The sequence below is a fragment of the Varroa jacobsoni genome, unplaced genomic scaffold (genome assembly GCF_002532875.2).
Source record: "Varroa jacobsoni isolate VJ856 unplaced genomic scaffold, vjacob_1.0 scaffold_179, whole genome shotgun sequence".
In the NCBI taxonomy this organism is placed as follows: Eukaryota; Metazoa; Arthropoda; class Arachnida; order Mesostigmata; family Varroidae; genus Varroa; species Varroa jacobsoni.
Genome location: NW_019213081.1, coordinates 99,327 through 126,424, shown reverse-complemented (window position 1 = coordinate 126,424; position 27,098 = coordinate 99,327). Strand labels below are relative to the sequence as shown.

At 37.4% G+C, this 27,098-nt stretch overlaps 1 protein-coding gene across 1 annotated transcript in view; it reads right to left on the bottom strand.

The window, feature by feature from the left end:
- Window positions 1-27,044, bottom strand: part of LOC111271750 (ephrin type-A receptor 3) — a 55,552-nt gene extending 28,508 nt beyond the window's left edge. Inside the window, exons 1-6 of the mRNA XM_022852732.2 lie at window positions 26,767-27,044; window positions 17,962-18,309; window positions 16,807-17,112; window positions 11,697-11,802; window positions 10,871-11,105; window positions 6,958-7,236 (exon numbers count right to left, since the gene is read on the bottom strand). Of these exons, the coding sequence (XP_022708467.1) occupies window positions 6,958-7,236; window positions 10,871-11,105; window positions 11,697-11,802; window positions 16,807-17,112; window positions 17,962-18,079 (1,044 nt within the window). The 5' untranslated portion in view covers window positions 18,080-18,309; window positions 26,767-27,044. The remainder of the gene's footprint in view (window positions 1-6,957; window positions 7,237-10,870; window positions 11,106-11,696; window positions 11,803-16,806; window positions 17,113-17,961; window positions 18,310-26,766) is intronic.
- Between the last annotated feature and the right edge of the window lie 54 nt (window positions 27,045-27,098).

Below are 27,098 nucleotides of genomic sequence, written 5' to 3'. Positions count from 1 at the left end.
TTTCCAGTTTATCCATTAATGGCCCAATAGCAATTACAACAAGGCATCTTCAACGGATTGTCCTTTATTACAAGTTGGAACGTCTTCGACAGAAATTACATGCTTATGATTAGATTTCTCAACGAGTTTGTTGATGACAAAGAACGTTTTTTCTGGCTTATCACAGACACCAAATTCGGACTTCCTTTCGCTTGGTTTTTTGGCGTCCCGATACGCGCAGGAGCGTCGCACAAGTGTCTGAAAACCTGTGAAAACAGCTTCAGTGAGGTAGTTGGCGAAGTTGTCAGTCAAGCGTGCATCCTTAACGTCCTACTGAAAAACCTCGAAAACGTACGGTAGGTTTAGTCGATTCATTAAAAAGCTTCTCTTATAGATAGAAAAAAGCTCGACAGCTGCAGGTACAATGCCCCAATGAGCTGAACGTTACCTCTTTCAGAAATCTTTCGAACAACTTTGGAACAATAATACTTATGACATTGGGGCCGAAGCTATCGTATGGCCCATAACTGTCCCAAACCATGGCCTTGCCAATTAGGAAGGCAACCTGATGATTATGTTCAGAAGATATTAGATTGGCCATCTTTGGTTATATGCGACGGACCACAATTGCAAGACCCATTTATCACGCAATGCGAATGTGAAGAAGGGGCTGACGACGGCATAGGTTCATGATTGAAAGTGAAGAGGTGGACGGTGAGCGCCTTGAACGCAATGCTTTTTTCTGTTGTGTCATCATTTATTCCGTTGTTTATTGCTTGTGCTCAGGCACCTTCCAATGGCTGATCGACGTTTGCGCCAAATCTGGTTTTTTCTTTGTTCAAGGCGTCCTTCCTTTTTTTACTTTCCATATTTTGCTGCGATTCCTAGGCCAATTTTCCAGTCGCCGGTGGTTTTACTTTTTAGTCCGTAACATAATGTATTCTCTTTCAAAGTTAGTAAAGGTACTCTGTTTTCCGGGTCTTAGCTTTCCTTCTTGCTGCATTTGTGGCTGGTATCCGCTGGCTCGTCATCTGCTCATGATGGACGCAAATTTTTAACAAAGCTTTGCCAATTCCAAAGATCTAATTTTGTGTCTTGTTATGACTGAAGTTGAAAAGTGATTGATTTATTTGCTCTGAGTTGTCCAGCCACTTTTTTATTGCCAGGATAAGGTTCCTGACCCACCCAGGGTCACCCTCTGGTGCATCCTGTGATACCCGTTGGGGTTTACTCTATAGTGATGTCTCTTTCCGGTTATTTCATTTCTACTGACTAGCCGCTTTTATTCAACAGTATTTTTACATACCTGTGTGGTGTCTCACCTAGTACTAGCGCCGCAACAGTACTGATTCTACGATATGCTTCTATAAAGCGAAGCGTAGCCATTCTTTGAATCTTACAAAGAAGATCCCTGTTTTTCTCCGTATTTGATCTCTTCTTTGCTGCTCCACAGCAGCAGCCTAACACAGCATGCGAGTTTTGGGACTTGATGTTTGGGAAGATCTTCTTTAAAAAATTCACGATGTTGATTGCTTTAGCTGCAACTATAAATGATAAACTATAATGAGTTTAAATTGAAAAATTTTAACTCAGCGATTTCGATGAACTGATTTCTAATGAGTAGTATTTTCCCTAAGGCCAACTCTAAGCCTGTTTTCAACATCCACTACGAAACGGCACGCAGAATCTTGTTTGCCCAGAGCTCGGTTTCCAGGGAAAACCTAGCTTAGATGGCTGAGTCCTCCGCGCACGCAACCATTTTTACTTTTCTTGGCAGGCGCTAAATATGAAAAAAATCGTCGTACACTAGGTTTCACAAAAGAGGATGGGGAATTGATTCTTGTAGGGTGCTTGCTTTGATATTCATGCAGGTTCCCGTATTCGTGATCTTCCTGTTTTGTAGATATTAAGATATTATACAAATCAGTTATATATTGATTTTTTTTGCTAATTAATGTCCAGGATTATTCTTCAGGGAACATCATTAGAAACGCATCTAGGTTAGAAAGTATACCAAACTCCTCGGTGAACTTTAAAAGGCTGTCTAATATAACTACCTCAAAACCTTTGGCAATTGTTCAAACTAAACGGAGGAGTTTGTACCAATTTAAAAAATACATCTAGAGTACCTAATAAAAAACGGTAACGCCACGTTGATATTCAGTATCACCACCGCTTACGCTTTTTTTTGGCGTAAGTAGCTTTCCTTCTTTAAGTACTTTTCCAATTTCGTTCGAGTCTTTTAACTACATTCGAGCCAAACTGTTTCTGGGCCAATTGCTTTTGAGCCGTGCACTCTTCCCACAGGCTGGCAGGACTTTTTACCCTGTTGGTTACGATAGGTGGCGTGTCTTCCGAAATTGAGTTTGTCTATTCATATGCCCCTTATTCCTTATGATGAGGAAAACATTTGCGCTGAATATGGGTTTCCTCCTACTCAGGAATGTCAACTACGAAATCTTCTGTCATTTTGCTGAGAATAGCTGCCTTCAGAATTTCATCTTACCGTAAACGATAGGAAGTCTTAAAGTGGCTTGTCGTTTTTGATACGTCATTATAAACACGGGCATCACTAATGTATCTCTTTTTGCAAGCCTATAGGTATATTCTTTTATTACCAGAAATGGTTGTATTCCATCGGTATTTCAGCTTTACCGGCTTTTGGAATATGTAACAAGGGTACCGGCCAACAAGAGGTCTTCACGGAGGCTTCTCCGTGGTTCTTTTCCATTTCTGTGAGTACATATTGCGCCATAACTCTTTATATAAAGAGGCTGAAAAAATCATACGCACCTCCTTAAAGGCTTCTCTGTTCGTTAATCTAAATTATTTTCTGTGGGACTCTGTCTATGGCAGTTCTTTTTCTAAAACAAACTACGCAATTTCGATCATTAAAATTTTCTCCACTTGAAGGCACCAGCCACTCAGTAACTATTTTAGGTAAACTTGAGCTTACAGTGGTAAGATCTAAATAAGACTCCCCTCCTTGCATTTTGGAAGATCGGTTCTAGAACAACATTTTCAAATACTAGGCTCTTTTGCAGTGACTTGCTTCCATACATTTTCCCCTCCTCTGCCCGTAGTTCTAGAACTTTAGGTTTCAACTGCTACGGTCCCGATAAAATTGGAAATAGACATGTGTCAAGTAGATTTTACAATGACATCTAAAGAACTTGTAAACATGTCTCGCGTGAAATTTGGGTTTATGGAGCATGAGTAAACCTGGCCCAATTTATTAATATCAGCCCAAGCGAATTTTCTTTGTCCTTGTTAATATACCGAGACTTAACGGTCCACGAAAAAACATTCCGGTTCTCCACTTATTAACGGAGCGTTCTGTTCACTTATGAGAGTAATTTTAATTAATCTTTTCTGTTGACCCTTTCATTTAGCGTTACACGGGCGGAACGACTGCAATTGCAACCGACATGTAATCACTTTAGAATGGCTAATTATTTCACGTTAGGGTGAATGTGTTTGCTGTTCTGGATCTTTCTCAGTTACCTTGTGGTCGATTACCTATCACTTTCAATTGTTAGTTTTTTGCCCTTTTTCGCAGTTGCTTCCTTCTTATCAGTTCATCTTTTCTGCCTCAATTTGGCTGCTGCTTCCTATTCTCTTGCATCATATTTTTCCGTGTCTTCCGGGTTGCGTCCATGGAGTTCCAGCGGAACATCATAATTCCTGCATGCCTTTTTGCATTACCCCAGTAGCATCGGGAAGGTTTGTTGCAACTTTTGCAAGATTCGTTGTAGGATAGTAGCACTACAGTGTCAAACACCGTTCTCTCCTATTGCCGTATCCCTCGTTTGTATCTCGATCTCGTCCGTAATTCCAGGCTTATTGCTATAAACAACATGACTGTCAGCAGCTTACTGTAATTATTATTCACCCTAGTGGTCAAGTGGTTAGGTATTAGCTAACGTATATGATTAGGCTTCAGTGGCCAGAAAGACGTCTTAAGCACTTAGCTTCACAGCGTTTGCGAATACAGTTCGCGGTTTATAAAATAAGTGATGGAAACTGTTCACTGCGAGCCTTGGCATGACGATTTCCACCTTCTGTCAGTCTTAGTTGAAGTTTGGATGAATGAAGGATTTACTTCGCCCATTTTTACCTTTTGTGTCTGTTAAGTATCAAATGTTTCGGTTTGCGGAAGGCTTACCGCTTTTGAATATATTGGACGAACATTGGAATGTCGGTCAACGAGCACTATAGGTGGTTGCGAATTTCACGTGAAGGCCTAATACCAGTTTAAGAACGTTGGTTTTACTTTGCCCCAAACTATGAAGCTGACGCTTAGGTTTTCCTAAATAACTGGGATTCATATTAGGCAGCTGATGGAATATTCAAACTTGATCACTGCTATTTCGACCAATAGTTGTTTTCAATTGTGACAGCCGTAAACGCTGCTTTCCTACCTTCTATGCGATTAGCATAGGTTAGCATTAAGCTATTGTACGTAAATGCGTTGACAATTTTCAGGGTACTTAGACGGAACAAATCACTGTTAGCGAGTCTACCCTTGTCTCAGCCTTCTAGCATTTGAATTGGCTTTGTTTACTTAGAAGACCAGCATGATGTTTAAGGTTGTTTAAGGTTACTAAGACCTGTTGCAGGTGAAATATATTTATACCTCACATAGCGTAGCCACCCGCTTACAGGAGCATTTTCATAAGCCGTTTTGTAATGTATGAAAGAAGTCCGTAATGAAAAGCTTAAACAGTAACGAAATAAAATTAGTGCCTTGTGTGGTTTGTTGGAATGACTTAATCTTGCGTTTATTTCGCCCGTGAAAGTCTAACTAGTGATAATTGCTTATCTTCCAGCATGAAGCATAACTCATAGTGTTTATTCAGCAACGCTTCACGGTGTTCTAGAAAGAGTTAACCGTTGTAAAATAACGTTCCAAAAAAGTTCGTAGATACCGTTCTTCTTTGTGATTTCTCTTCAAGATTTTAAATCTTGGGACCTCCTTCCTTTTTAAGAATTACCACCATGATACGATACCTTTATACTGTTGGAATACTTGCTCCGATCGTGCAAACGTTAAACAAAGTAGCCCAACAGGGTGCTAGCGCAATCACTGCTTTTATATATACATTAAATATTTCGTACAGACCGCAAACTTAACCAAGGACTTGAGGATACCGTCTACGCCATCAAACATCTATTTCCAATACTTCCATCCGTTTTGGACCTTCTGATGGTCACCATGAAGTGCAATATGGTGATTCGACCGGGATCATGTTGCCTGAATATATAATGTCCCGAAAATAGGTTTCTAGAACCTTTGGCAGGGCTGAAAAACCTAAGGTCTAGAATGCCTTAGCCATACGTAATAAGCTTGCAATATGCCTTCCGAAATTTCCTTCTTAATTTCATGCTTTCTTTTGAACTTCGAACTCTAGGCGTCTGAAGCAGAATTAATATAATCCCTTGATCCTGTTAATCAAAAGTATAAAGATGGGCGATAAAGACTTCCAAAAGCTCTTCCACCTTTATAACTAACGGATTACATGGGCTGGCAACTGGACTGTTCTGGGCGTTGCCGTCAGGCTGTCTTAACCTCTTAGCATTCCTTGTGTATTCAGAAGGCTACGCATAATACAAGGCGCAGAGTTTCGTACCCAATGAGCTATCATAATCTGCAGAATAATTGGGTTGCATTTACGCAGGAACCATAAACGTACTAAAATTCGTTACCCGCATCGTTATCTTTAAATTTTTTTGGTCTTTTTTTCCTATGAATTTGTAATGACGGCTTTCTCGCTTCACTCTCATGACAAACTGCTCTGTGCTGATAAACATACCCCTTGCGGAAATCCTCAGTATGTTTGTGACGTTATTGAGCAAATGTAAGCGTAGTGACTCGCACAGAAGTGAAGTTGGTGCAGTGCGAACCATATGCTTTATTTATATGGCGGTATCCATTGAAGAATCACATGCATAACCACTGTAAGAATAAATTATTCTTATGCAACATGTAGTAATTTTACAAATTTCAGAGGCCTTTTCTTTTTAAAACAATACTTTTTCTACATCTAACTTAGTCTTTTTTCATTTATGATTAATTATATTTTTTATTTTTATTCTTATTAAAGAGAAACTTAAGAGAAGTTTAGCTAAGGAAACTATCTTAAGAGATTCAAATTACAAAAGAAATTTATCGTACGCAAATATTTATCGCCGCGTTTGGACGTTATAGGTGATGTCGAAGTACAGCAAATGGTGTGACATAGCCATAATATCTAATCATGACAAAGTCTTTCATTTTTTTCTCAACTACGCATGTTTTCTATTTAACGATGTTGTTAGCAACTTGATATCTTTCAAAAGCACTACATCTTCTTCAGTGTATATGGCCTTCTATTTGCAAACCAACAATTGCAAGCAACTACTGCAATTCAATGACACACTATAGATAGCATGACATTTAATTTTATTCACCACTAAAGGTTTCTCCCTAAAAATATAAATATGCACTTAGCACTATTCTTACTAAGATTGTTATACGAGCCCCACATAAACAGCACGGACCGTTTCGAATTAACCTAATTTAAAGGTACCCGAAATGAAAGAGCAACAATTATCCTTTACATACAAATGAAGTTACGTAGCTATTGGAAATAAAATCGCGTTGAAAATGCATTGTTTTGTGAACAATTCTCGGTTTTACAATTCTTTTTCTTTTACATAGGTATAGCAGAAGTCTGTTTTTACCCAATTAGAAATAAAATCGTCTGATAGGTCTTGCTATGGCGTTTGCATGAGTAATAACAACTGATAATGCATGAGGTCGCATATTTTAAACTCATGCATTATCAGTTTTTAAACCCCATAGCAAGGCGTATCACACGATTTTACTTATAATTGTGTAAAAGCACACTCCTGCTATACCTATGCCATAAAACATATTAAGCAATCTACTTTAACAACAAGAAAATGATCTGTTATGATTTTTTTTTTGTAACTTACACTGTCGTGGTCATGTATCTTCAGTATGAGTTCATCGGATCTTCGTTTACTTGCATATTGCTGTCGAAGGATGAAATAGAGGATAAAGGCTGCCACAAGCAGAAAGCCCAGCACCCCAATGGCGACGGACAATATAAAAACAAGAACAGCATCGCGACGACGCAATGCCAGGTCAGTTTCATCTTCAGCATTTAAATATCGCGAAGCACCCACATTGGCTCTTCCAAGACCTGCAGAGGCAGGCTCTCTTGAGGGAACCGAAAATACGCTCTTCGTTTCCTAACCCGACAAAATAAAGACAGGTTCAATTAGAAGGCTAGCATGCGTTGTCTTAATTTAGTTTACCTTTGTCTGCCGTCGAACATATTATGGTAACCTAGCTAGCCATTCATCAAAGGTAACAATTACCATTTTGACTAATACTAATTGTTTTTGGAAACTACGTTGCTAATTTGCTTGACTATTGAAAACTAGTAGTTACATTCCGTTTCCATGATTTGCAGAACACGAAGGAATTACATATCCAGCCGGTCTCCTTCCGGCATGCTTGACGGCTTCAAAAATGACTAAATTATATTTGAAGTCTGGCGTAATACCTCTAAACAATGTACTACTTCAAATCATAAATTTAATTTATTTATTATGTAATAATAACGACTAAACCTTATTGGAATCAAAACATATAATGTGAAAAAACTGTTTTGTTCGATCTTAATATCTTTAAACCAATGCCCTTCTCAATAAGCTAATCATATCCTAAACGCTCCTACTAAATTCTAAAAGTATCTCTTTAATGACTCGAGTTGCATAAGGCGTCAAAACATAAAGTGCGTTCATTTATCGGTTTCACATATTTGAGGAATTAAGGATTCATTCGTCACATTTGCATCCTCCGAAATGTTTTATTGCCTACCAGTTCTTTTCAACAAAGTAAAAAGAACCTTTAACTAATAGACATGACTCAATAATCTGTTATGCGCGTCATATTTTAATCATACACATGACCAGTGGTCGCTGTACAAACCTCAACTGGGACAATGTTTAAGTTATAGAAATTACAGTTTGCAGTCGAAATTCCTGCTAGTGCATCCTTGTCCGATGACTTACAAAAATATAACCATGCATATATATAAAATATGTGCCTAAAAGCTGAAGCTGCGTTAAAGGAATGTAAAGTGGCAGCACCAAACATCTTCTTAGAATGAAGTTTGATAAAGTCTTAATTAAACAAGACAATGGTTGGTCAACGATCTGTTTTCATTGTACCACTGCTGGTGTCATTGTATCACCACTAAAAGCTATATCTTCGAATTACCCTCGAGAATATCATAGTGCTATCACAAATCGTAATATGAATGGAAGCAATAAGCAGAGCAGATTACCAAGAAAGCATTATCAATGACGGCTTCATCGGCGACAAGCAACCAAAAGCTCAATATCATCGTAGAAGATTGCATCGAGGAACTAATACACTATGGAGGTTCATACAGGTATGAACATGTCCACTATATCACTGATAGTTTCTGTACAACATTCCGAAGTCACCAAGAATCTCACCCAATAAATGTTGAAGTGAGTACAAGTAATGAAGTATCAGTCAAACAATGTTGCTTTGCGATTACAAAAGTTCCGCTGAAATGATATCTAATAAACAGCTCCAAATTTCTAAAATTGCTACAGGCGAAGTAGCTCAGATGACCGAAAATATTTTAAATTTAAAAGTAAGAAAAAGATCTTTTTCTTACCGAGCATACGCTACGCGTCGAGCTTAGCATTAATAGAATTTGAAGTCGCTGCAACATGATGCTAAAGGCAAGATAACTTGGTAACTTCGCTGCACCATTTGCTTTCGGGTTTTCATGTGACTCAAATAATTTATCAGATACCAAATTATCTTGCCTTCAACATCATGTTAAAGCGACTTAAAATCCTATTAATGCTAAGCTCGACCCGTATGCTCAGAAAGAAAAAGCAGATTAAGCAATTGATAAACAAGGTAGTATCAAATTAATAACAAGCTTACTCTGTAGTGTGTTAAGAAAAACAATGAAACTGTATAACTCCGTGCTAATTTTAAAGCAGGAATAAATCATCAAGTCCAAATCAATGAGTCCTTATTACTGAAGAACAGTGAAATTTTTGGCAAATTTCACGGCATGAAGTACTACTTAACCTTTTCAAAAATTAGGGGTAGTATATATGCGTAATCCGGGACGAAGTATTTAGAAATCAACACACTACATAAATTCAAATAAATGCTGATATGTTATTCTTATTCTGCGTCAAGTTGGCAACCTATTGATACCCTTTTCGCAGGTATCCCAAGACGCATAAAAGGAATATCATTTTTAGGAAATAATAAAGAAGAAAATATACACAGATTAAATCAAGTCATGATACGGTTTGGCTACCAGCGCCTGAGAATTAATGTTTCCACATATAAGTTACTGCGGAATTGTATAAAATTTTGGTTTTTCCGATATTCACGTAAAAGAACGCCAAAATATTCAGGTAAGGTTTCAATGACAACAAACTCCCACTCTGATAACATACGATATTAAATTAACATGATTCCGTTTTATGCACCATTTGTCTCTAAACCAATGAACACTTCAAAACTATTGTACAAACTGTATGAAAGTAAAATAGTGGTCAAATCGCCTAAATCATACGAACAAAGATCTAAGCAACTCAAAGGCACTATCATATTTGACTAACTATTAGAGGAGTTTGATCTTACGACCCCATACTCGCCAGAGACGCATCTCCACATGGCATATCGGTGATATCATCGTATAAATAACCAGCAGTAGGAAAAGATTAACGGCCCTTTTTCATGAACAGCCTGTAATTCTGACGAGCGTTTCGGGATGAAGCAGAAAATTATATAGTAATAATAATAAATAATAGGATTCTTTTTACACTAATAACAGACAATAAGCCCATGCTATACCCGAATAAAGCTATACCTGGAGGAACACCCGCTGAACCTCAACGATAGACTATTTTTCCATCGCGATCAATACAATATTTATTCGCGTAAAGTAGGCGCTCTATCGGCACTACCAAAGAAGTATCAGTCGCAAGTATTCGCAGAATTCAAATTCCCAAAAGCGATTCTAGTGATTTCTTGTGATTCTAGTGAATTGCACCTTATTATCTACACTTAATCATCCAGCCACTTACGAAGCAGCAGATAATGAAAAAAACAATCAGCGAACACCTAGAGAAAATACTTGGAAGTATTAATAATGATTTGTATGAGACCTTAATTGAACTCCTAATGCGAATAAAAGCTTATCGACCAGACAAAGTAATTTATCACGCAAAGATACTATTAAGAAAACTTTCGATCGAAACCAACGTAAGAAATACTAGATCGATTACGAGCCAAAGTTCGCATTTAACGATAAAGTCGCCCGTAGGGTCTGTAATAACACATAATGAAATTGGAGGTATCATTAAAAAATACTAGAAAACTGGATAGTCAAACGATGTATAAATCAGATAAGTGGGCAAGGATATCGATAATGAACAATATTCTCAATGGCTATTTCACACGAACAGAACCTATGGTGAAGAAAATAGGAACCAAAACCAAAGATGATGAATAAAACCGAATTTAAAAAAACAAGAAACGAACCGAAGCGATAGAAAAGAAGAGATTATCTTTTCGTGTGAGAGCTACCGTCCAGGTATCAAGAAATACCGCCACTTCGACCTTAATCGGCGTTTACGAAACTTGAAAAGAGGAAAATATTTAACCATTGGTCAATTCGTGGCTGAGAGAATGTTGTGTAATGGGCTATATATACAATTCTTCGCCACGAAATATATCACGATATTATAAAAAGTTTTTTTAGTATAATAATATCAAGGTGAAATATTATCCTTATTAACTACAAAGACATACCCCATTCAATTCACTAATGACTCCCACGATAATATCATACTTCTGCTCTTCAGCAAGCGGTGGATTGCTAGATGAATTGCTACCGACTATGAAGAGCAAGGGCTTCTGCAAAGGCTTCAAGTCGCCCGCTATATAGTAAGGTAAGCCATCCCGATCTGCTTCTGCGAAATTAACTAGTTTATCGGGATCAAAACGCATAAGCGAGTCCTGCTCCATCACAACAACGCGATACTTCCTGCAAAGTGATAACAGCAACCGCCAAAGTCATGAGTACAAAAGTCTCCAAATCTATAAGAAGGTTTGTCATATCGATTATTCATTAAAAAATAATGACTAATTTTAAAAAGAAATATCTGAATTAGGATACTTTAAGTGATAAAAATATTAAGCGATAATAATAAAATAATGATAAATAAGCGATAATTATAGTGATAGTGTAGCAAAATAATGTGATTGCGGTGATTTGACTTTTTTAATGCGAAACTTGGCCTTGTGGAGAACTAGGGTATTGTAGAATCGACCTTTCAATTTCCTCTGAACATAGTTTGTTCAGGCTATCGCAATGATAAATTAACATATTATTCGTAATATGATAGCATTTTTGCTACTTTTTCGTTACGCTAATATGAGGTAATAATTACCTGATACTGCTAATTATATTAACGACAGTCACAGGGGTCTACCAAATTGCAACATCTTTATGCTTTATATTTGTTACGTTACTTAGGTTCTATACCAATTGCGAAACAGCTGTATTTACTTAAGAGAACAAATATTTACACAATGTGAAAAACACGATAGATACGATGAGAAATACTATACATACGTGATGGGCCCATGGAATTCCGTTGGAGGGTTTATAGTAACAACAAGCACTTTTTTGCCATCTTGAAACATCTCCTCGACTGCCGGGTTTGGCGGAACGGGTAGATCTGTTATAAGACAAGTGCGGAATATGTGACTGATTTTTATTTCAGCTGATAATTGATTGAACTGGCTCGAGGTTAAGAAGTAAGCGTTAGCCTGCAAATAACTTACTGTTTTATTTTGTTTTCATATGATTATTTTATGTACACTAAGATAATTTGACTAAAAAAAACGTCACATTATTGAGATTATACGAGTCTACATGCGCGCTCATGTAGCTTCTATGTCCGACCACAGTAAATGTGTCCATCAGGTGTATAACGTCTAGACTAATCCAAAGAAATGGACATAAGATAAATCAAGAACTGAAAAAAGGTTTGTTCGTTTATTGCTCACTCAATAAAGTGGACGGCCTATTGTTGATTCAGTAAAGTGGGCGGTCCTCATAAAGCAATACTATATGCCCTATATGTATGTGAGTTCCATGGAGGATCTTTGCAGAAGTGAATAACAAAGTTCCGAGAGCTGTAATGGAAGCTCTTTCTGTTCCAAGCTTTATGGTTGGTATAGTCATTAGGCATTCCATTAGAGTGCTGGCTCCCAGCACAAAACGAAATGTGTCGTCTATGACACATTCGTCGTCGACATCGGTTTAAACATACGCCACAACGCATCCTTAAGATTAGCAGGCAAATAGGTTGCACATTAAGTTATCATGGGAGGCTATATTTGGAGCTCACCCGTTTTAAAGTATACTTTTTTATATATATACATATACATATTGAAACCCTTATTTCTCTTTGCTTCACGTCATAATAGTAATCCATTCGGTTCGCTTGTATTTCGTAAAGCCTCAGTATTCGAACAAATTCCGCATTAAGCACTTAAAACTATTAAAGGGACTGCTCGACCTTACACAGCAAGAATCACGGTAGCAAACATGTAGAATTTATCTAAAAGCACTCTGGCATCCACCATACAAGTTACGATTTTTTCTCGTACTCACAAGATCTCATACAAGTTACGATTCTTTCGCAAAACCTGGGCGACTTTCTAGCTGGAACATTTCTTATATTGCGACACGTCGATTACTTATTAGCTGGATTTATTAGAATTAGCTGGCTAGTTCCAGTATCTAATCAACCTAATCAACCTGTCATCGTGATATTCGTCGCGGTTGTTCTACAAGCACGAGGTGTACAGGGAGGCACTAAAGCGCGGCAACCTGGTTTTCTGTAGCCCAGGTGGATGTTGTGCAAACAGTCCCTCTTTTGGCTTTGCTGCCAAAGAAGCACTTGCTTCGTTTTTTCAAACTTGTTTTGCGATTGCGGGTCTGTCGTATCGCCAAGCATCTTTTTGACTCGAAATCAACCTGTATAATGGACTGTTGCCTTCAGATGTCTGCGACAAGTTATCTTCTGGGTTTTTTTGGCCTGGCTTACCGAAAAATTTAGCGCAGTAGTTGAATGATAACCCGAAAAAAATCTCTTCGATGCTTCCGCTATCCTGGGTGTTCATAAAGAAGTCATTCTTGGAACGAAAGGTACACATAGATCGACAACACATCAGTACTACGTAGACGAGTAATCGTTTAGCGATTACTGTTGCATTGCGATACATCTGTCGCATTGCAAGTATATTTATAGTAGCGTCGTCGAAGAAGTAAGTACGATTTAGACTAACTATTTAAGAAACATATTCTTGGAAAGCAGGCCTCATAGTGACACGCTTGAATATAGATTTGTCTCGTTCTTTAAACACGTAAGGGCACACAGTCCATGATCACTTTGAATAGATAGCCATATAGATACAAATTAAAGTTTTAAAAAAACTTTTTCAAAAAATGACTTTAAACTATATTCTAAAGACTTTTTTTAAAAAAGTCTAAAATACAGTCAAATAGTCTGTTTGCGAGAAGTGGCACTTTGCCTAACTTGCTGCGAAACGTCCATTGGAACAGACAAATACTCTTCCATGTCATTTTCAATTGGGCCAAAGTCACTGCCATTCAGATCCACTGGTACTCTGGGCATGTAGCCTTGCGCCATTTTGAATAGGCAAAAAACAAGTGGATAATGCAGGTCCAATCTCTTACAATACGTTCATGTGTCGAAGTTTACACAATACAAGCGATGCTCAATGTTTAAGAAGTCATTCAAAAATCCTATGTAGTAAGACGTCAAGTTAAAGAAGCTTTTAAACAATTTTGTATAAGGCTAAACCAGAAGACCTTAACAACTTGGTCGGGTCTGGGCGGAGCTCAGTCGCACTCAAAATAAACGTTGTCTTCTTCGAGCGAGACTCTTTTTAGCTTTAGCCCAAGTCTGGCCTTATTAATCGTTCCTAGCACTACGGCGACATGCTACATATGGCGGTCATAGTTATGCTTTTCCAAGCCCACTTTTGGATTTCTTTCTGCGACCAGCATCGGTGTCGCTGTTTAACATTGCTTCAAAGACCTCTCAGGACAAGGGGTTACACACGAACAAACTGGAAAACGGATATATTTGGCTATATATATACTATTTCTACAGGAAGATCAAATTATGTCTTCGGGCCCCGTAGCGGTAACACGTAGTTGCCAAGCTAACAGCATACGCAAGCACGTAGGTCACCCCAGATTGACTGCTGAAACAGTACCTTTCCTTGTGAAGTCTCACCTCTGTCTAGGGACATTAGCGCCATATCGATTTGTACAAATCGAGAAACAACGAAGTCCTATTGCTGCGTTCGTTGTAGAGTCTGTAGGGAAGTGCAAGACAGCCTTGCTCAATAGAGAGTGATACGTTTGGACCAAGCCATCGACCAATTCTTGAGGCTGAATTGTTAAGTGCCGTTTTTTGAAACCATTCAAGAGTTCCAGTTTTAATCCCGACATTAGCCGGACGCCCTGGTAATACACCTCTAACTACGCTGACTGTTTTGTCCAAGAGCTACCTCAGGTGCGACTCAAGGATCTGGATCAGTGCTATAAAACAGTTTTACTGTTGATATCATTATCTGCGAATGAGCCCGGCTAATACGTCTATGGAAATTTGAAAGGCGTAAATTGCTTGTTCTTCTTTCATTCAAGCCACGGCAAATTGTCTTTTTATTAGAATATATATTACTCTAATAATATATATATATAATAATAATGTGTATAGAGTTAGCTTGTTAACCTGCTTAATTTGGTACAAAAGTGTCTAGTCACAAGTTAAGTTATATATAATATTAGGTGCCATGGTAAAATTGAACTCATAATACTACAGTCTAAAAGAGCAGCCTACAGTTAAATACAGACTGAACAAAGTATCACAGAATCGGCAACGTGCTCGCCTTGCAATTTTTCCTCTTAGTAAATTTCTACAATTTTAAATGGAACAACTTAAGCCTCCAAAGAGTTCTTGTTTACAGAGATCTACTTTCCAGTTCACTCGAGGTTGAGTCCTTCTGGGACGCTAAATTCTCTAATGCATCTTACGATGCGATGTGCGAATTCGTTGAGCTATTGCAATCTAAGAATGGGCTTCTTAAGGGCATCACGAGCGCCAACTTTTAAAATATCTGAGCATTTAACAGGCTTTATCTAGACTCTAATTTTGATCGCGAAATACGACGAACCTTCGTATTAATGAGATATCGTCCACTTCGGGAAGCGCGAAGCAATAAACAGAGCACAGGTCGTCACAGTATTGTGGACGCGTTTGCATCGTTATAAGTCTGTACTATAGCTTTTGTAGCAACGTACTCAGTTACTGTATTAGATCGGCAAGCGTGGTAAAGTTATTTTATTTATTATGATATTTTTATATTATTTAAATGTAATATATAATTATATATATTATTATACATTTATTGTTATTTTAGGCTAGGTCGTTTCTGCAACTCGTTAATAATCAGAGACGGAATAAAAGTTACCGCCTTAAATAAATGCACAGTGTAACTTAAATACCAGATATTTAAGAAGAAAATGCTCTAACTGATTGCCGGCCCTGAGATGAAAAGAAAGCTCTGCAGTAGAGCAAAGTTTAACTGCGTCCGTTATGGAATTACGTTACAGGTATATAAAAAAATCGTATAAAATTTCAATGAAGATCTGCACAAGCCTTTTTAATTCCAATAAAAACGAACAGTTTTCCACGTCTGACATGCGAAATTATAGCCAAGTTCGTTTAACACACTCCGTAACCACTAAAGTAAACGTAGGTTTTGTCGCCATAGGCCTCGTACTAATTTCGACTGTAAATTTCACGTTAGCTTCCACCATATAAAACTCTAGTCGGATGTTGGCGCTAGAGTCGATTTGTTTGGCTATTCACATTTTTTAGAAGAGTTTACATTTACATAAAAGTAGCAATCGGCAATGCATCGCGTGTTTATCTAAAGTAAAGCAAGCGCTGACATAATATATAACAGTGGGATATGAATACTATGTGTAACCATAGCTAATTCAAACCCATTGTACCACAAAGATTTGTATGATTATGACAAAGCATGTAAAGAAGTTAATTTTGAGTAACGTTTTAAATATACTACAAGCAGCAGGACAGAAGAAAGGGTCAAAAAAGTAGGTCAGAAGTTAATAATATTTAGTAACCAGCAGTACTTTTCAACTGATTTAACAAACTGATGTTTCAAGAAATTTAGGTCGGCAGTTTTTAATACCATAAAGATGGTATTGAAAGCCAAGCCTTCGCAATATATTCCTATTGACTTGAAATCTCATTTTGTCTCTCGTTCTATACTAAAAAGGATAGGCAAAGGGCTCTTACCAATAGACGTTATCAGAGGAGTGGCATTTTTGGCCATTTTACGTGCTATAAGATGCAATTTAAATTGCTGCTGTAGAGAAATTTAGCGTTAGCTAAAGCTGGTAAGATGAATAAAGAATACCATCAAATTACATTTTGGAGTTCTGTCCCTAACTGAAAATCTATTATGACTCTTAATATTGTGTTTTTTTATGTTCAACATGTTTTTAAGGACTTCTTCAACGAGGCATCAAGTATAAACGTTTTTCTGTGCACCTACTGAAGAAACTCTTAGAAACCCACTAACAGTGATGGCGATAACGAAAATTCAGGTACCTCCAAGCCGTGTCCAGGCACTAAGATACGATTTCTCAGTAACGTTGCCTTCAATATCGATGGCCCAGACCGAGATATTATAAGATGTGGCAGGACTAAGTCCAAGAAGTACAAATGATCTTTGTTGGCTGCCCACGCTGCTTTCGACTGTGACAGGGTTTGAAGTATAGGAGGTTATCGGAACTGCTGTAATCGTAAACGTGGATAAATTGAAGAGGTTTGATGGGCTTGAGAATGACCAGGATATCGTCAGAGAGTCATTAGTAGCATTTATAATTCGCACGGTACGTGGTCCCTCCACTGGTACTGAAAGCACAAAATATTTTTAATAATAGATACGCAGCTTAGTTGAGAACCATTTTTAGCAATATAAGATTGGCCTTAAGATCTAGAATATCTCCATTTCCGAAGGTAAATTAAGTCATATACTGCATAATTTACGTTAAATCAAACGAAACACGTTTGGATTTTTGAGTCGTTCTCCGTGTTCACACACATAGTTAACTAGTGTATGAAAGGCTTACTTCAAGCACACTTTTGGCACGGCATATTTGTGTTTTACATACTATTTTACTTAAGTGACAGAATATGAATATAGACAAATAATAACTAAAAAAAACTGAAAATCGTAAATTAAAAAAGATAACATTTTAAGTTCTTGGAAGGTATCATGTTTTACACTCTATCTAATCTAAAATTGACCAAATTATGACGACAAAACACTATGACAGTTTGCTGTGAGTTTCCGGTAAACCTGCGTAGGATAATTTAACCATATAATAAGAAAATAATAGTTTTCACCTATATAGATTATTGCACAAAATTTTTGTTATAGCTTTCTTTTAAACTACTCGAATGGTATCTAATTTCTTACATTAGGAAAGTCAATGCTATGGTTGGTTGTAAGTACAGTAAGTTGTAAAATCTGCGGTGAGCCTCGCCCAATATGGGCGTGGACGTGCCGTGCTATGTATACATGTCCTATTTGTGTGTCTGTATTTAGAACTTATTTTTTGAGTTTTTAATTTTGAATTTGAATTGCAGACATACCAAAGCGTTATGAGCAACCAAAAAAAAATTGATAACTACAGTACATGACTTACTAACAAATTTGGATTTGTGTATATGTAATTACCTACGGTTCATGTATCTTACTCTGACTTGTTACCGCGTTGGTCCGAAGCAAAAGAACGATAATAGAAGTCACACAGATAGCTCGTCCTAATCTTAGGCTTGTCCTATAGCCACCTTCATCGGCTTGGCTCCACCCCATCTTGCGATGAGAACACCACAGTGGTCAACACGGACTATGATACTTGCAGGTTGGCTCGTTTGTCGGACTCCGACAACTCCTAAAATACTGCAGGCATACAGGAGAAAGCGGAAACGCGGGTGGGGCCTTCTAGGACATTTTAGGGAGATATTGACAGCATGATGCTAGCTATAATAACAGTGTTCGCACGTCTGACAGTTTATTGATGACCAGTGGCCGAGACTTCTGTCCTGCAATATACAAAGTTGTCTGGCTTTAGTCAGCAACTCTAGCTATTACAATGGTATCAATAATATAACTACACCATATGCCATCCTCTGTTTGTGATAGATGTTTGCCTGTGCGCTTATAATGGGGAAATGTATAGGTTAACGCTTGTGACTCGTTCATTTTTACACACCTTGTAATCATGGTTCCTAAATTCTTGTCAATAACCTGCATTATTAAGTAAATACAATTTGTCTGAAATATATTCCTACACCCCGTAGTTTTAACGGAATCATGTGAACAATAATGTGCATAATCAAAAAGAGGACAAGGTGTATTTATGGAATAAGGAATTATTGCACACTATTACTTTGCAAGTATACTAAAATAGAAGAAGACCCTCACGCAAACCACGCAAAAAGTTGTGTAACTGTAGCTATTGAAGCACCAAACAACTATTTCTAGACTAAGCAAAACATTGTGCGCAAAGCACATGTGTTATGAGACAATCAGCTGTCATGCAGATGCATAAATATCGCACAGAAATACTTTAACCAAGAGGACTACTCGAAAAGGCTTCACCTCGGTGGCAATTCAAAGTCGATGAAGACCTCGAAATGAAGACAACCCGCTGATTAGCCGAGAAGATAAACTACGACCAGGATCCCATTATCAGTCTATTATATAGTAAATACCCGAAATTAGGAACCTGTGTGTGCCACTTATTGGATAAAGTGCCGAAACAACACTGCTTCTTACTAAGGATCAATATTTAGTCTGATACAGGGCAATGCGCTGTCTTGCACATAGTTTTATCACTAGTAATGAGATGTGCCCATGTCGATTTAAAATGCGCGTACACCCAGAGCTAGGCCAAATCCTAATCCACCAAGGATCGTCACGTTTAATGGGATGGAAAGGCTTTCATGCAGCTTTTATTTTGGAAAGAACAAGATGGTCAACAAAGCGTATATAGTCTAGTTGCAACAATTAAAGGAGGCTATCCAACAGAAAAAACCTGTTAGTCGAGGCAAAGTGACCATTTTCACAATCTTGCCAAGCTGCACATAGCAAAGATTATAAAAGCCGCCCGGTAAGAGTATAGTTGGGAGGTTACTTTGCATCCATCATATTCTTCAGCCATTACACTTACGGATTATTAACTCGTCCAAATACTTTCAAATGATGTTAATAACCGTATATTTGGTAGAGAAGTCCTTAAATTTGGCTGGATGGGTTCCTCAACACTGTACCTGGCAATTTCTGGCGAAAAAGAAATTCTAATAAGTCTAATAAATATGTAAAAAGGTCGTCGAGAGTGACGGCGAATATATAAATTAATTTGTTGCTAAAATTCGAGTAATTCGAGTATGAAGAAATGGCTATTACTTATGTCCCAGCCTAGTATGAAGAACATTGTGTATTAATAGAGCTTAAAAAAAATTATTCTTTACATACATTATTGGCTCTATTAGGTCTTTTATATCTATTGACAATATTTGTCAATAATTTTGGACCTAACCTACACGACAACGTGCTATCAAATCGTCGAATTTTTATGTAGCATGTCAAATTTCACCTATTGTATGACGGTTATTAATTTGATATAAAATGCATTCGTGTAGAGCACTCAGCTATTTCGCACAATACCTATTTGAAGCCAATGGAATAAAAATAAATCACAATGGTAAGTCAAATTAGATTCTGAATTCATCAACATTGTAATGAATATTAAAATTCGTGATCACCTACACGTAACCTGTCAGTATGGCCTCAGACATGTTGGTATTTTGGTCCTATTAAGATTCCGTTCTTTCGCTTGGTATCGCTAAAATATCAATGACGCTGACGAAATGCTTAAACAAAGCTTAACTGTTGATATTGAAGAAACAAGTGTAGCATACGCTTCAAATAATTTGTGCCAGCGCTTTTTTTAGAAGAATTAAAGGAAGTTTTGTGGATAAATTTTTACAGGATGGAAGTTAAACAAAAAAAAAAATGGAAATTGCTAGTCGTATAATCAAACGACGACGATTCTCGTTTTCAAATATTAGATGAAATGATAGGTTTCAGCAATTTTACTAAAGTAAAAGCCCCATATTTTTATTCCTGCGACAGTAAGCCTTTGTGTTATGTATCCCTTCCCACTGCTCACGATTCTTTCTCATCTTTCCACCAAAGGATATATACCATCTCGTCTGAAGGTAGAAGGCACCGTCTGAAGAAGTTTTCCATCCAGGTTTTGAGTTATTGATTCGTGTTGAAAATAATACCACAAAAAAGACTTCCCAGTAAATCGAACGATATATCTGTCGGGGTAAGTTCTGGAGAATATGCAGGGTGCAACACAGCCTCCTACTTAAAATCAAAGGAGCAGCTTTGACGATGTTTGCCATGTGTAGTCTCACGTTGTCGTGAAGCAAAATCTGATGTTATTTATCGAGTCTTTTCTTTTGAATAGCCTGGTTGCCTAGATGGAAGTAGATAAAATAAACATGCCGAGAGCTAGCTTGTCGTAAGCGATTTCGAAGACCCTTGCATTCTCACTGAAAAAAGAGCACCCCTTTTTTGGATAAAAATCCGGGTGAAGCATGGGCCTTAGCTTTTCTTCTGGGGCCACCCGTCCTGATATCTGGTTCTAATTGACGTATCAGTTAATCGCTATTCTGAGCAAGAATTGATAATTGAGGCCGCGTGATGTTCAATACCAGGCGATGCTGAGATGCAACGCTAAACCGTATTTCCTTACTGGAGGGTTCATATGGTACCTGAGATCTAAGTTTCTAATAAACCCAAAGGTATGAAAAGATTAACGATGACCTTGTAGTTGCAGCCCAATTTTCCGGTCAATTCTTGAGTTGTTTGTTGCCTGTCTTCATTCAAAAATGTTGTCAGATGGTCGTCATTAAACTCGCACAGCGTGCCGAAGCGGAGAGCATCCTCTAAGTTCCGTAAACCGTTCTCAAACTTAGCAAAGTATGAATCACCCTTAAGCAATTTTTTTAGTGATAGAGTCGTTACTGTATATAAGCAAATTTCCGGGGCTGTTTTGAGAAAGTTTTTCCCTCGACGAAGTACAGAGGGTATCAAAAATGTACTCTTTACATTTGAAAGGTCCGTCTTTAAGGAGTTTAGATCGTACTCACAATATAATGCATTTATATAATACAACATTCGCTGCAAAAGCGCTTGCGAACAGTGTATAATAAGTAAACTACAAGTGACAGTAAGTAAGAAAGGGAAATTTTTGAATTAACCGCGCGAACTGTTTGCCCAACCTACCACACACCCACAGCTGCCTCAATGTTTACAGACATAGTTGGCCTTAGGGTTTGAACCCTGAGTATTTTTGGAAACAGCTACGATCTCTAAAAATATATACCCTTATCATCTGTATCGATAATCCCTGTCCCTTTTTCGATTGCTGGTAGACACTCAGTAAATGCATTAAAAGAGAAGTTTTTTTTCGAGTTCTGAAAAGATACTCATCAATTGCATTCTGGAAATTTTGGCGAATTCTGACAGGACGCTAAAGCACAACGAAAACAAAAACGCGTTGGGGTGTCTTACCTATGACGCAATTTAGGTTTGACGTGCATGCTAGAAAATATTGGGGCATAACGAAAAGTTTTCAGAAAAATTATATTTTCAAAATGAAAAACCAAGCGTAGTGAGTAAAAACTTTTTTTACACTAATTGCTGCTACCCAACTAAATAATAAACCTACCCACTGTGCAACCTTTTCGGCGGGTATTAAATTATTAAACATATTTCCCTGTACACGCATGTGCCCACAAGTTTTCAATCAGTCTTCTTTGAACAATATATTTTGCAGTCGACACATTCCCATTGATATTATGTGCCGCTTGCGAGCCTCTGACTTACTGTACCCTCAGTTTAAATTAATCTTTTTTAAACTCTAAGTCCATGATTTTTAATTAAAGTTCTGGCTATATCTTCAATTCCATTCGCCTAGCCTCAAGGAGGGCTCAGAAAAAATAAAAAAAATTTAAGTGACAAATATTTAAAAATGGGTTGTTCATACAAGGAATCCTAAATAAACTTGTATTCAACTAAGTGAATGGCAAGAAATATTTTCCTTGTGCAGCCTAAATCGAGTAAGTTGCAGAGTAACATTATATTCCTCGGGGCAGCTTCTAATATTGTCCAACACCTTCAGACACTTGATTCTACACCTAGACATGTTAATACAAAGTTCCATACAATAAAATGGGTTTGGATACAGTAGCTGGAACTATCTCATCATGGTACATTAATAAATTGACTCCTAATATACAATAGTAAATAAAAAGTACAATAATATATTGAACCTACTTATCGCTGTTGTATATCAATGTTCCCAGGTTTTACTAAATTATCTTTTTTGTCCTGCTCTGCATAGCATCTGTCTCGTACGAAGCATAGCTTAGGGTTTTGTGGCTTACGATTTCTGGTAGGTCTCTCGGTTAGCAAAACTTCAATTTCCTTGCGTGCCATGAACTCACAGCGATATCACCAAAATGCTCCGGTCATATTCAGAGAAATTGAGATTTCACATGAGAGCTTTCTTATACCACAACAATGCTAGACTCTATTAAATGTATGCCTTTCAACGATTTACTCATATTTCTTCAAAAATTTCTTTTTGAAAAACAGCCTTCGTTTGCACAGAAAATACACTTTTGAGTTAACTCCACCAACCGTTTCCGCTTTTAAGATAAAAAGTGGTTTAATTAGGTAGGCTCAAACACACAGAGACGACTAGTAGGAGAGTTTAATTTGCGCTTCCAAACAATCTTTGCTACATCGTGTTTAATGTGCTTATTTGACATATTTATCGTAGTTACGTAAGACTGTAGCACGGAAAATACCACTCTTCATTGAGTTGTTCCTACTTGTCCCGCTCTATATAGCACTTGCATAGTCTCTGTAAGTTCGTGAATTCGATCTCGAGAAACCAGTTCTGCGTAGGATTGACGGCAATTTTTCCATGACTATGCACGTCTTCCCTATCAAACTGTCCTAACTATTCTTGCTTTACCACTGCAAGGAATTTTGGAGCTATTAGCCCGATTAAAGGCTTACACCTCGTTAGTGCTTCATTAATTGCTTTATTACATTTGTTAGCAGGTATCAACTAAGGTCGTACTCCATTTTGTCATTATACTTTTTTGCTGCTTAATGCAGTCACGTTATTTCGTTAATACTTAATAAAAAAGCTTTTCCTTCTGATACACGTCTTGCGTACGGAGCTTGATATATTTGCTTCCTACCAACGATTACGTATCTACAGACGGCATCAATGCATTGCTGAAATTTTGCAACCGGAATTCTTGCTATTATCTATTTTCGTTACCGTGCTTTTAGTGCTTTTACTTATCCCTTCCTCTATCATTTTTCACCTTTAGGTACGTGTACGCTAAGTAATATACAATCGGCACTCTAAAGCGTGGTAAGCTTACATATAATCTTTTTTTATTCACACAAATCGTGTAGTGCTTGTTTGCGTCGATATATATACATATATAAGTGTCCAAAAAATCTGACCACTGTAATTTGCGTCAACATTCTTTTCTTGCCAGTACAGTTTCTGCATTTTACATGCGGAATTTATAGCAAATATTTGTTTGACCATGCATTCGGAAGTACTTGGTTAAGATGGTGAATTTTATTCCTAATTCGACATAACACCTGCATCCTATCTTCTTGACGTAAAAGCATATCTTGATAAGAATCCTCTAAACAGATAACTTGAATGAAGGGGTCTTATAGAATACCCTGCTTTATATATATATCACGCCAATGAACTTTATATAGAAATACTTCAGAAATAAGGCTTACGCCAGAAAACCAACGACATTAGATAATCTTGAAGTTTGTTGATCTTAGTGAACAAAAAGCCTACAAGTGTCAGCCTATTATTGATCAAAACGGTAATAACACTGAACACCTGGGTAGAAGAAAAACTTATTAGACTACTTTACAAGTTGAATAATAATTTTATGTAAATAAAGCCAAGGTCGTTATAACTTAAGCTGTGTCTACATTTTATATATACGCGCATGTGTGGAACGATTAGCCACTAATTACTTGCCTCTTTGCTTCAGTGTTCAAATATATAGTAGAGCACGCCTATTTTTTATTGATTCATATACCCCAATGCTTTCACAAACGAAAAAGACGTTTTCGAAAACAACAACGAAAAGGTGATTTTTATTGTTTAATAAGGGGAAATACTTCGTCTAAGTAAATTATTATGAATGCGTAGAATAAAGCGAGCAAAGCACGGGGGCAAATAATCTTCTACATAGAGCAATCATATCCGTTTGGATTCGGCTGGTTAATATATATGCCGAGTATTCCCGGTACGTTAACAAACAATGTTTTGCGACATAGCTTCCACCAAAGACTCCATGAATGCCTTCCTTGCATATTTTAATATTTTCATGCAAAGACACTATAGAGAAGAAATTTACCTTTGAGTATAAGCAATATACTCCTGCATTCAGAGGGATGGCAATGACTGACCTCGGGTGTGAAGAAAGAACAGGTCAACAGTATTCCGATGCACCTTTAGTAAAGATGTAAGTATCTAGTCTGGGTCTATTAATTCACTTCCACCAACATGCTCCGTTATCAGTTCTATTATTATTTTTACAATAAGACCCTCATATACAAAATATAATGTTTTAGCGCATATTTATATAAAATGGTTAAATAAATTCGTTTTTACAGTCATTCGAGTCGCTCGCGACTCCTGTTTCCACAGTTTCCTCTATGCATACAGACACGCTTTAAATAAAGGTGCCCCAAGCACATATTGGACATTATTTATATGAAGGTCTTGACGAATACTTCCTTAACGCAAAGCGTGATGCACGCACTTTGGTTTTTTACTTTCATTTCCCAAGAAAAAGGGAACATGACCGAAAATCACTTCACTGTTTTCCCATAATACAATGCACGCGGCCCCATTTTTTAGAATTTGACTTGCGGAAAAAAGCCTAGCGTTTTACCGGTGATAATTTGACTTAGGTGTATAGAAGTTAGAAAAATGCGACCTGAATAGTGTCCATCAAAAGCTTTTCCATAGAAACCGCAACCATGTTCCTATGATAATTTTCTTGCCTTAATGTTGGGTTTCGTTCTTTCGCAGGCGTGTAAAAATTTTCTAACCTATGTTGTCCTCTTCAAATAAAACGTTGTTCACACAGAAAGGTTTGTTAGAAAGTTTGTATGGTCGGTCCTACTTTTCTGCAAACAACGGTAAAAAACGATAAAGGATTATTGGTCACGTGGTAAAAGAAACTTTTGAATACCAGCACCAGTGCGTCTTTCCTCGTTCATGAGATTGTTTAGGCGGTTAACATGGTTTGCATGTAGATTGTCGGCCTGGAAAAACAAGTTATTTAGCTGCCAAATCAATGCCCAATCACCTTTTTTTTGTCGATTCCGTTTGAGAGAAGGATAATTCACGACTGCAGCAAATACAGTAGAAAAGAAAGGTAAACATTTTGTAATTGCACATTCATTTTTGTATAAATTGTAGACGTGTACTCTGCCTGTCTTGCAACTCACTTTTTCACCACGTCGCTTAATTTCACAGCTAAACTTGTCGAACTATAATATTGTACCTCCATAGGTCGAAAAGCGCATGGATTGTGTTTTATAAAGTACAAATTCAGTTAACTAAAACAACAGGTGCTCGTGGGAACGGTTAATAACTATCATCAATAAACGCGCAGGAAATATTGTGGTTTTCAAAAAAAGCAGTTTAATTTCGCGACTTAACTGGCACCATCCTATTTTTCAATTTGTGTATTGTAAATTGTCCAGAAATATCCATTAGTGATTACAAAAGCATACCGTATTATTATTATTACTACTATTGTGTGAAAAACAGGGCTTATATAATAAGACTATGCATAATTGTGTTTATCGAAAATGATGCCTGAATGTAACGAAGAAAGCCATAGCAACAGAAAACATAATAGATAACATAGGTTGCCAAGAGTTTTTCATGAATTAACAATTGATTCGCGCTGTCCCTTCATGTAATCAAATGTCTAGAAGAATCTGTTTCTATCGCAGCTAAATTCAAGGAGTCTAATGTATGCGCCTTACAAATTTATCTATATATATTTATTTAAAACCGCTTATCATAGTTTATTGATACATTGCTCACAAAATGGTCAGTTGACTCGTTCGTTTACCAGTAGCTCCACATTTATTATGTAATAAACTAGCACAATTTCAAGCTATGGAATATATGAATTGGCATTTACACTTGCATGGAGTTCCAATTTACCAGAGTTTCAGATAATAACGTATATATTATGAAATGATAGTATAATTATATTGAAACTTAGGGAGTTATTTCGACATGTAGAACTTACAAAACAGTAGCAGTACCGCAGTGGTCAATCTGTCCATAACTTTGCTCTAGCTCAACAAAAGAAAACTTATAGAATAGGACTTACCAACTAAATAATAGCAAGCAGCAAAAGATTTCCTTAATTTGTAATCGTTAAGTCGCCTCCTTTTCGTTTAGGCAAGTCAAGATCTAAACGCTATGAATACACTGAGACATCGTAGAAGTAGCCATAGCATACAACTGGAACCATTCACCGCCAGTGACTGTCGTTATTAACGTAGCCTTCACTATGGAAGTGGCTCATACTTCCTTGGCTATCAAGGAATGAAACAGGAGCGGGAGACCCTCTGCCAACTGCCAGATCCGCTCACGGCTAGCGGCGGCGACGCGCACGGTCACAGTCATAGAACGGACCTGCCCTCTCCTATCTCGAAGTCA